Source organism: Apostichopus japonicus, chromosome 12, assembly GCF_037975245.1.
Source record: "Apostichopus japonicus isolate 1M-3 chromosome 12, ASM3797524v1, whole genome shotgun sequence".
In the NCBI taxonomy this organism is placed as follows: Eukaryota; Metazoa; Echinodermata; class Holothuroidea; order Aspidochirotida; family Stichopodidae; genus Apostichopus; species Apostichopus japonicus.
Window position 1 is genome coordinate 20,804,405 of NC_092572.1, and position 12,174 is coordinate 20,816,578.

General features: G+C 38.4%; 1 protein-coding gene across 3 annotated transcripts in view; it reads right to left on the reverse strand.

The window, feature by feature from the left end:
- Window positions 1–1,071: 1,071 nt before the first annotated feature.
- LOC139976755 (sodium/potassium-transporting ATPase subunit alpha-3-like) overlaps window positions 1,072–12,174 on the reverse strand; it is a 40,460-nt gene continuing 29,357 nt past the window's right edge. For all 3 annotated transcript variants that reach the window (XM_071985478.1, XM_071985480.1, XM_071985477.1), the window contains 10 exons: window positions 10,411–10,586; window positions 10,043–10,179; window positions 9,377–9,594; window positions 8,493–8,594; window positions 7,717–7,871; window positions 7,446–7,540; window positions 6,312–6,486; window positions 5,782–5,912; window positions 4,871–4,972; window positions 1,072–3,500 (listed from right to left, as the gene is read on the reverse strand). In XM_071985478.1, the coding sequence (XP_071841579.1) occupies window positions 3,380–3,500; window positions 4,871–4,972; window positions 5,782–5,912; window positions 6,312–6,486; window positions 7,446–7,540; window positions 7,717–7,871; window positions 8,493–8,594; window positions 9,377–9,594; window positions 10,043–10,179; window positions 10,411–10,586 (1,412 nt within the window). In that variant the 3' untranslated portion in view covers window positions 1,072–3,379. The remainder of the gene's footprint in view (window positions 3,501–4,870; window positions 4,973–5,781; window positions 5,913–6,311; window positions 6,487–7,445; window positions 7,541–7,716; window positions 7,872–8,492; window positions 8,595–9,376; window positions 9,595–10,042; window positions 10,180–10,410; window positions 10,587–12,174) is intronic.

Below are 12,174 nucleotides of genomic sequence, written 5' to 3' on the forward strand. Positions count from 1 at the left end.
TCTGCTAAAGAGTTGACCAAATAAAGGCATACATTTCTCTGGGGTGCTTCATCAACCCCCCCCCCCCCTACATAGCAGACGGGTTCAGTGACCTCATGGCGGTCCCCTATCCCTTGCAAAATCCTCTGACTCAGGCCTCTTCCTGAATCAATCGGGAAATTTGAATTTGATACTTATTTTCACAATTTTGCGTTGAGAGCTACTTACATAAACCTAAAGTCTAGTTATGCCTCGGAATATGCACCAATTGACTACTATTTTTATTTTTTCTGAGGAGAACCCCCAGGGAATGGGTTCATCTTCCTTGAGGAAATTCTTAATACCTCGAACCGTTTTAATTGGACACAAGATGGGCCACCCATGAGCTGGTTATGGCCTTGAAGCAAGATTCCGTAATACACCTATGCCAAGCCAAATAACTCACAAGCAAATAGTTGCGATACTACAACTTTGAAATGGGATGGGCACCGCGAATGAGGACAACATTTGGGCGGGGAATGGGGGAGGGCACAGAATTAGGGGAAGGCAAACCGGCACCTGTGCAGGGTATGAAGCCTTGACAGCATAGGGCCCAGGGGCCTGCATTAGGGCCCTGGTGGGGGGTGGTAAAGGCCTCTGAAACTGCTTTTTTCTTTTCCAGACATGATTTCAGCTACAAATTAGCAGAATTGCTCATAGTTAGACATAAGTAAATTATAGTCTGTTTAAATAAAAAAGTTAAGTATTATTCTACACACGTTTCTTTTTCGGGTGCAAATTTCATTGGGTAGTAAGTGACCTTGGATCGAAACATGTCGGAGTGTACATTCCCTCCTCCCCATTCCACCATCTTGATCACGCCACTGAACAGTCAAATCATATCAACTTTTGTACAAAGAAGGTAATGCTTGTTGTGGGATCCTGTAACCCATACATCACATCTCAACCTCAAGTTTGTGGGCCATCTTCCCAAGTAATGTTAACAGAATCCTTGGGGGAGCAGCTTCTAATGCTTAATGAATGCTTGAAGATTATTTTGAGAAGAAATCTCTGGTCTGAACATCTTTCAAAAGAGTACGATTGACACAGTAGTAGGGTCACACCAATTTATTAAGGGGCAATCAAACTACTCCGTAAAATGTACCTTCCACATAGAAGTGTATTTATCAACATCAAATCTTCCACCAGTGATGCAGGCCTATACATATATCGTCATACAACATGCACATAATGTAGAGACATTTATCCTGTTCTTAAGGTAGGTAAAGCACTCTTTATAATTGACAACTGGTTTTTTGATTATTCAACAAAATAGTTAATTACATATTCAACAACTTTAGTCAACACATGAAGCAAGCTATAGGAAAGAAGACTTTCTATGTATGGTGGAAATATCAAACCACGACCAGCTATGCAGGACTTCAATGTACTTTGTAAGTTCCATGACAGTGACATATTATATATTGACAGTCTATGAAATATTCGACAGAATAATGTCACTGAATATTCATATCAGCCTGTCACACAATTTGAATTATGGTAATTAAAAGGAAGAACCCAATTGTTGCTTTTAAGTTTGCCAAATAGCTAACAGTGGAGTAATTTATTGGAGTGTCTATTAAAAAGAATACTGTCTTTAAATGAGTGTTTATATTTTTAAAATGGAATTTCAATTTAAAATTTTTGAACTTGTATTTGATGTTTCTATTTGACTTAAAAATCTTTTTATCGGTATCAACTTTTTGAACCTTTCTTAGAATGATCTTTGAGGTATCAGGATTTCTATATTAACTTCAAAGTGTCAAGGCTGATAAAGTACCATTAAAGCAGTCTTTCCAACGAAAACATGTGAAAGATTCAATACATTTGAATACAATAGCTTTTCCAACAACCTATGACTTAACAGTGACCAATCAGCAATGGTTTATTCTGCTAAATAATGATTTCTACGTAGCTAGATGCACTTCAATAAACATGAATTATGAAGACTCTTCATTCTATGTACTAGCTACATGAATGGCCAATACAGGCTACATGAATCACATGTACAAAGAGCTGACATGAACTTTTGGATTACTTCTAACACTCTGAAATTTGACAGAAAATGACACTAAAACATCTTGAAAAATACCCATCCACAAAAGATCTCTATGAGCAATATACTGAATATTCAAGAAATACAAATTGTCACCATTCAGTAACCATTAAGATATTATAATATAGAGAGCTCATATTAAACTAATTCTGATGTACTCACAAAATACTTTCTTCCATTAAATGGCCAACTGGCCTGACATTAAACAATCTGATATGAGTCAAAACAAACATCCAAATATCATGAATTGATTTAAACAAAGCTTGGAGTAAAAACAGGCAGGATCAACTGGTAAATTGCCAATGAATTTAATTATTCATCAAATACAATTAAATCCCAACGAGAAAGCAACAGTGATCTCCCTAGCTTGGATCATGTTTTATACACATTGCAGATGGTTTTGCAAGAGCGTGGTGTATACTGCTGCATGTTAACCACACTAACATGAACCCAAGACAACTAAATGTATTGAGTGAACCAGAAAGGTGGAAAAGAGAGAAGGGGGGGGGGGTGCTAACTACTACATATTTAAAACTGCAACAGTAGAATTTATTTCAAGAGAATATATAGGTCATCCATAGGAATGAATTAACACTCCAGTCCAACACGATAAAATGCTCTCAAATACGTCAAAAATCCTGCATGAAATTTCAAATTGTTTCAAAATTGGGGGGGGGGGGTGAGAATAAGTATTTTAAACTTCTAACCGATGTTTATTATTCCAAACAACCAGCTTTCTAATCAAACAGGTAAAGTTTAAAATGAAGTAAAAACTATGAATAAATGGAACTTCCCACTATGGGCTTCCCACCACGTTCCATAAAGAAAATCTCTCTCAGGAACTCTTGTCAAATGCTGCCAATGCCTTTTGGTTAAATAAAGGTTTGATGCCTGACGCTACCACACCTAGTTTTAACAACAAAAAAACACAGCATCTCTTTGAGATGAAAACTTTGCTTTCTCTTCTCTTCTCTGCTAAATGTATCTTCTCTGTTAATTATTTATCCCTATATTTATACACACCTCATAAAGTAAAACAGACACACACACACATCGTCAGAGGATATGCAGTCCGACTGAGGGTTACCTCATGAAGTTGGGAAATCTTATACAGAAAAGTGTTCCGTGTAAAATTCGAACAAACGTCGTTCTAGGGGCTCGATTGTGACGCTGGCATCTCTTCTTGACGTTTGTAACACACTTCTCAAAAATGGGCTTCTTTGGATAATCATAGATATCGGGCAATTCTGGAGGGTAAGGTCTGGGTTCGGAAAGTAAACTGGTGGGTAGCGCTTGGCAAAGTTGTCAATAGTAGGTCTCTCTCTCAACCCAGCCGCCCGGGTTGCGTCTGAGCAGGAAACGGCGGCATTCGTCGTAGATGAAGATCAGGAGACTGAAGGGGAGAGCACATGCCCACCAGGAGATCCTGAAAAATGAAAATATAGGTAAGCATTTGTTTAAGTTGGGAAAACCAGGGATGTGCCCAGGATTTCCTGAGTGCCTGGTATACTGATCACCGTCCTGGGGGGAGGTTTGAGAAATTTATCGATATTTGAAGGTACTCAGAAGCCAAATGCTGGCACTTGGGTAGCTTTTTAAGCACATGCACAAGTACTAGTTTTGCTAACAATTTACATTTTTAATTTTTTTATCAATTTATGTTGAATATATTGTTAGGAATGTCAGGATTTTAGATGAAAATAGTGCTGGGCGGGATTCACGATTTTTAAGACAGTGCTAGGCGGTAATTTTTAGTGCTGGGCGGGGCCGCCCAGCGTGGGCACATCCCTGGATAAAGTCTAATAGTCACACTAGAAATTTGTAGAACACACTTATACACACTAGGGATTTCAATCATAGATAAGTCTACCATTCTGAAGGTGTTTTCACTTCATGATGTACATCATGTCTGTGTGGCAAAGCGAATGCAACAGTGAATCCAAAAAATTGTAAGATCTATGTAAAGATTGCATAAAATAAGACAGTTGTGCATTTCAGTCAATTATTACTCATCATACCTTAGAATGACACATCCCTCACTGACCCCTTCCAACCCTCCCAATTAACCCTGACCTTCATTCAAAGTCTGCATTGAGTATGATTGGAGTTTCGTTTGAGCCTGGAAGCTGATTGGAACCCCCCACCCCCCCCACCCCCCCCCCAAAACTCCCATTTTACAGCTACCCAAAGCTGACCACTTTTAACTGAATGATGTTAAGTAGTGCACTCCTAGGTAAAAACTACATTCTGATGCCAAATATAAATCACAAAGAAGAATTTTCACAAAATGTGTGCATATATCTATGAATGTATACATTTAGCAACATGCAGAGTGAGTGATATCATCACGACGGCCAATCAGCTATCAATTTGCATTGTTCTTCATAAGGTACAAATTAATTAACCATGGTCGAAGATAATACTCTTAGTATCTATTTTGAAGAACGCCTCGATTCCAGAAGACAGCTGATCGAATGTTTCGAGGACAAGGCAAGGATAAGATTGCAAAAGGAAGGTTAAACTAGAGAATGAATGTCATGATAACATCACAGACAACTTAGGTTTCCTGAAGTAACAAAGGGTCTGACTGGCTCGACATGTGTCACCATCAACAAGCGCATATCCGGGTGTGAGGAACAAGTAATGGGAGGTACTCTCTGCCTCTCTTAAGTGTCACATTACCATCTCACAGAATATTCCTTTAATACACCCAAGTTAAAAAATTGTGCTATCTAGCCATACCTGTGTCTGATCATACGGGGGGTACTCAAGTTTTAATACCATTGAAGAACTCACCTGAGTGGGTACATACGAAGTCCATTCTCAAGGCCAGGTGTGTAGGAGAGGAATGCTGCAAGGCAAGTCTCAAAGACCAGACCAGTGTTCAGAACCCAGTTACTGTTGGGTGGACAAAAGATCAACATTTAACATGAAAGTTAAGAACAGAGAGACCTACTTCAATGCTCCTTTTTTCTTTTATTACTTTTCTCAGTTATAAAAAATACCTGTTTTGTCAATTTTTTTGTGAAACTGTTTCAAGTTTGTCTATGTATCTAAGTCATTATAGCATGTGCCCTATACTGTCATATATGGTAAACTACTGATAACACTTATTAACCCATCACATGACTTTAGGTTAAGGAACTTTCATTGCAACCAACAATCTTCCTATATTTCAATAGCACTGTTTCTGAGATATATAATAGTTCTGGAACTTCTTAACAAAAGTAATTCCACCTCTTATTAAAGACATTAAACCCCTTTAATCAGCTCCAAAGAAGCAAACACAGCAAATGAAATAATTTTACAAATGCCAATACTGTATTTCACATCCAAATGTCTGCAATAAACTCTCCCAGTTCCTTGAAAAGTGGTTGATATCGTAGTGTCATAGCTGAATGTACGTTTGTATGTAGAAAGATATTTGGTTTTAAGGCTTGGATTATTGTACCTACTGCATGGCTGGGAAAGGTTAGGCTTGGATAATAGTACCTATGGCTGGGAAAGGTTAGGCTTGGATTAAGTTACTTATGGCTGTGAAAGGATAGGGCAGCCAAAATATTATTCAACACAACATTCAGCTTGGCTCAAGATAATTTCTTCATTACTCTGTTGGCATTTCCTAGCAGTAACAAAACTTCTCAAATATCATGACTTATTTTTTCTTATCAAGTCGTGGTAGGGAATGAGTAGTAGGAGGTGGTTACCTCATGCCCTGTTGGACGATGGAGTTACGTCGGGTCTTGCAGATGATGACGTCAGCCCACTGTACAATGACAATACTGACAAAGAAAGCAGTATGGCAGGTATACTCCAGGACTTTCCTCTGGCCATAAGACTGAAACAAGATGAAAATAAATTGGCTTATGCACAAAAAATGAAAGGTATTTTTGCTAGTAGTTTCCAAATTAAACCAAAAAATTAAAATTTTAAAAATAAATATAAAAATATATTTTAAAAAATGTAACAAAATAAATTAAATATATATAAAAACATGTATAAATTTAAAAAAAGAAAGAATAATAAACCAAATTTCTTAAATGTATTATTCCGTTCTTCAAGTTTATAAAGGTAGAATCATTTCTCAGGAAACATCCCCCCCCCCTCGTGAATGGTATGTGCTTATAGTCTGCATCGATAAGATTGCATCACCATCCATCTTCTTCACTAACATTCATTCACAATAGACATCATGCTCTCTCTCTGTGGGTTACTTCCCTTCTATGTAGCAACTTACCCACTGTTGGCCATAAGAGTCCTCCAAGTTGTTAATGGAGATGTCATCCCAGTTCTTTCTGATATTGAAGAGATCGTTAGGCAGGAAGCCGTTGGCTCCCATGATACAGAAGTAGGTGAAGAAACCAGCAGAGGCCTGGATCATACCAATCTGACCGTAGGACATTGAGATTAGACTGTATAAAAAAATATATATATAAAAAAAACTATATATATAATAAAATTAAAAAATACGAAAAAATCAAACAAAGCATGTCTTGAATATAGGACATTGAGATTAGACTGCATAAAAAAATATATATATATAAAAAAAACTATATATATAATAAAATTAAAAAATACGAAAAAATCAAACAAAGCATGTCTTGAATATAGGACATTGAGATTAGACTGCATAAAAAAAAATATATATATAATAAAATTAAAAAATACGAAAAAATCAAACAAAGCATGTCTTGAATATAGGACATTGAGATTAGACTGCATAAAAAATATATATATCAAAAAATATATATATCAAAAAATTAAAAATGAAGAAAATATCAAACAAAGCATGTCTTGAATATAGGACACTGAGATTAGACTGCATAAAAAATATATATATAAAAAAATATATATATATAAAAAAATTTAAAATGAAGAAAAAATCAAACAAAGCATGTCTTGAATATAGGACACTGAGATAAGACTGCATAAAAAATATATATATAAAAAAATATATATATATAAAAAAATTTAAAATGAAGAAAAAATCAAACAAAGCATGTCTTGAATATAGGACACTGAGATAAGACTGCATAAAAAATATATATATATAAAAAAATTTAAAATGAAGAAAAAATCAAACAAAGCATGTCTTGAATATAGGACACTGAGATTAAAAAAATTGAAAAGAAAACATAACTCCAAGAAAAAATCCAACATAAAGCAAGTGTAAGAGACTTGAATATTCACTGTACATTGGAATAATGTTATCCCTACGTCTGCCTAACCCATGAACAACTATTCCTCACAATAAAGCAAATATAAGAAAATCTCAGAGACACGTGGGAAATCAATTTCAAACTGAGGGCAATGGAAAAGAAGTGCTTGCCTAGATGTCCTCAATGCAGGTGTCTGTGATTCAACAACTCACCGTTCATTGACGAGCTTATCGTGTTCGGGGTCACGAGGCTGGCGCTTCATGATGTCACTCTCAGCTTCTTCGTAGGCCAGGGAAATGGCAGGCCACTAAGGAGGGAAAAACAGACAAATATGTTATTAAGGTCTCAGCTTCAAGGGTAATGGCAGGCCAGTAAGAAGGGAAAACAGAAAAATATGTTATTAAATCATATTAATTTTTTCCCCAAAATATTCTTGTTTGGCTTTTCATATACATCAGTTATATGCAAACACAGGTCACTCACCAAGTCAGTTCCGAGATCGATGCAGAGGATGGTGACTGTTCCGAGAGGCAGGGGGATACTCAGCAGGATGAAGATCAAGAACGGTGAGATCTCTGGGATGTTACTGGTCAGAGTGTAGGCAATGGACTTCTTGAGATTGTCAAAGATCAAACGACCTGTGGGAAACAACAAGTCAGACGATATGATGGACGGACAGACGGCAAAGATTTAACAGTCTCAAAATAACTCAGAGAGAAGAGAGGAGAGTTAATCATGTTTATTGTAATGATAGAGAAGACCAGGTTGGGAAATTGAGACGGGCAAGATTATACCAGATGCAAGGTACTCAGACCAGAGTACCTGCATATGGACAAAATACTAATGCCATGACTATGCAGAGTGTTAGCTCAGTGGTTAATGCCTGTGCCTTCCAATCATAAGGTCCCGAGTTTGAGTCACTCCAAGATTAATGTATGTCGTCCAGTTACAGAGTTGTTGACAATTCATGGACGTTAAATATAAATGTAAGAGACTGACTTCGGTCAGCTTGCGGCATTGATAAGCCAATGAGGCTTTTTCGCCAGTCCCTGCTTGCAGGAGGATCTTAAATACATACATACACATATGTAAATACTGTAAAATACTGTGAAATGTCATCAAAATTTGCTATCCTTCTCGGTCAGGCTTTTCATTTGTACAGCTGGCTAAGATTTTTCACCGGCAAAAGCTGAAGACTGATTGTGTGTTAGATTCTAGTTATGCTCCTCCTCCTCAGGTATGAGATGACAAAAACTGACCTTCTTCAACACCAGTTACGATGGAAGCAAAGTTATCATCCAGCAAGATCATGTCCGCTGCTTGCTTACTGACATCACTTCCTGCGATACCCATGGCGACACCTGATGAAAGGAAAAAGACAAAAGTGATCAAAATGTGATCAAAATGAAGTAAACAATAACCATTATTCCACACATGTAACTTATAGACAGACTTCACTATCCAGCCAGGAATTAATTCATGGTTATAGTAGTTACAAGCAGAGAGAAGGGAGAAAGAAGAAGTGCATCAATGCTCTTTATGTTACACCCCCCCCCCCCTCCCGACAGGAACAACAAATTATGACCAAACACCACTAGCAACACTGACTGATCCCCACAGAAGTGTACATTGGTAGGCATTGGGAGTGGAGATGAGTGAGCCCACTAAGTACAAACTGTCTCATTCATCCATCCATCCTCTTACAGAAACAGGGCCACTGATATAGAGGTTACTTGGGGGACCTTCATCATTTCTAGAGTTAGAATGATATTTTAATACATTCTCAGGTTCGAGGCATTACTTTCTATAATTATGTAACAGTTCATATTTTAAATAAAAAGCAGCTCATCCTTTCAATTGCCATACATACAAAGATACAAACAAAGATACATACGTACATACATGCGTACAAAATAAATACACATACATACATACAAACAAACAGACAGAGATACATAACAGACACACATCCATTCACACTCACACACACAATAGTTGCCACACATGGTTGGAATGTAAAAGTTGTACTAAACACATCAGAATTGTTCACGTCACTAAAGAACCACTAAATAAACAGCCTTTGACTTTACTGCAGATCTTAGATCTATGTGAAACAAAAGCAACTCTGGACCCATGCCCTTACCGATATCTGCTTTCTTGAGAGCAGGGGAATCGTTAACACCATCTCCAGTGACAGCTACGATAGCTCCGGCACGCTGGCAACCTTCGACGATGATCAGTTTCTGCTGGGGCGAGGTACGGGCGAAGACGATCTCCGTGTGGTCGGAGAGGATGGCATCCAGATCTTCACGGGGCATGTCTTTGAGTTCAGATCCATGGACAACAATAGCCTTGGCCTCTCTGATATGGGAAAGGATGGAAAAGGGGAGAGCAAAATGACAAAGGTTTAGAGACATCAATTAAACCTGTATTTTACATTGCATCAAACCTTTGACTGTGAGGCATGTAATCTTTACAACAATGGATGATTACCCCTCCATCTTACTACTGTGATGTTTTTGTACAAGTAAAATGAACAACAGAAAATTACAGAAATTCACAAACCAGTTTTTACTCTTCATGATCCATCTTGGCCCAAATAATTACAAAAATTTATCGGATTGAACCCCCACTAAGATAAGTTTCATACACCAGACTAGCATCAACCTTTGTCAGATTCCAATGGGCTGACTCAAGAAACTTGACAGTGTCTCTATCCCCTAGGCAACCTTCTCCTCTCCACACCTACCCTACCCACCCCCCCAACCCCACATCCTTCCTGCCTGACCACCGGTGTATGTACACTCACCCCTTCGGGACCTCTTCCACTGGAATGTTGCGCTCGAGGGCAATGTCTTCACGAGTCTTGTTCCCCTCAGAGATGATACCGACACCCTTAGCGATGGCTTTAGCTGTGATTGGATGATCTCCAGTGACCATGATAACCTGAGGAAATGAAATCAGGATGATACACACATTTGACAGAGGTATCTAAAGGAGCAACAAAACGACCACAGCATATGCCGTATGTCCTAGACATTTTATGTTAATGTGTAAAGTTATCAACAGCAAAACCCAAAACTGCTATACACACATCTTAGCAATTTGACCATTTTGCATAGGATTTTACGATGCGATACCGGATAAATGATTCCCTGGCTTATGTAACGTCCTTACCTTGATTCCGGCACTACGGCATTTGCCCACAGCATCCGGTACAGCGGCACGGGGAGGGTCGATCATAGACATCAAACCTACAAAGCAGAGTCCCTCAAGAGGGAAGTTAACTTCCTCAGCATCGAATTCAAACCCTTTTGGGAACTGGTCGAGGGGAAGCCAAAGGTTGCAGAATCCTGTGATTGGAGAAAAAATAGTCAAATTTCGAAACAAGAAGCAACAGAGACTTTAAACTAGAGCACCAATGGTGCAGAAGCTCATACCTTTTCGAGCTGAAAAATGTAGGGCCCACAAAACCAATTTTGGGCCTGTGAGGGATAACCCCCCCCCCCCTCAGTTAGCAGAATCCTGGCCACACCACTGGCTATAATTCCTATTTTCCCCTTTAAATCCTATTTTACCCACTCTCTCAAACAATACCACTGGCCTACCCTATTAAACTTTCTCCCCTCTACCTTAGCAGACATAACAAGCACTCCCTACAAGACATAACTTCACAAGCTGCCTACATACCTCAGGCTCAAAGACTTCTAAGAATCGGCAAGTGCTGATTGGCTATAGGGCTCTCATGCTTACAGTTCAACAGTTAATAACAACTCCCAGTCCTGCTTTAATTCCACTAACAGCCTCTGCAGAGCTTAACCACAAATGTAAACAAACACTGCAGGGATTAGGAGACAAATTAAAGGAGCTTTGGCAAAAACTGAAGGCTCAGATTTTTTTAAACAATGGGGATTAATTGTAATTAATTAACTTTTGACCAAAAATTTTTAGGCATCACCTTATTCATACACAATCCAACAATCATCAGTTCAACTTTGAATATGATCCATCAAAATCTTGAGGAGATTGAGATATTTGAAAATATTACAAAGAATGACCCCCGATGACCCCCTAAATGACCTTTGACCTCAATTTTCCAAACACCCCTCTTGGCTCTCATCCCAAGGAACATTGTGACCAAGTTTCATTATAATTGGCCATACACTGTACGAACAGGAGCAATTTGAAAATATAGGGCCGCGGCCCGGGCCACAAAAGACCCCTAGTTGATCTTTGATCTCAAATTCATGAACACCCTGAAGGTAAAACTACCATAGCACTATCGTGACAAACCCTCAACATTGTACCATGGAATCTGTAGGAGAAGAAGCATTTTGCGTATTTCCACAAAATGGCCCATTACGGCCCACAGGTGACCTTTGACCCCAAATTTTGGACCATCTCTGATGGCCCTATACCCAATGGTCCTTGTGTCTAAGTTTCATGAAATTCCATCAAACACTGTGCGAGTGGGAGCGGTTTTACCAATTGTTGACGGATAGAGTGATAGAGGCCGCACTGTAACAATAGCTCACACCAGCATGCTGGTATGAGCTAAAAAAAATTGATTAAAAATCCATTTTAAGAGCATACAACACAATTAAAAGACCAAAGTTCATTTTTCTGCACCAATCTATGTAATCTACATCTTGACTGTGATGGTTCTTAACTAGAGAAAGGAAATCAAGAATTCCAGCATGACAACATTCAAAAAACACATACAAAAGTCAAAACATTAAGTCCAAGCAGTCGGTTACACTACAACTTACAGTATCTATCCATCAATTGCAACACGACAGTAAAATATCTCGTTCGTTTGTTGCATCTTCCCCAACGAGAGGGACTAAATAACTCGAGGACAGGTATTGCTTTTGGACAGGAACATCAATGTTTACCTTGACTACGAGACTAAAACACACCCAACATGTAAGGACACCCAAA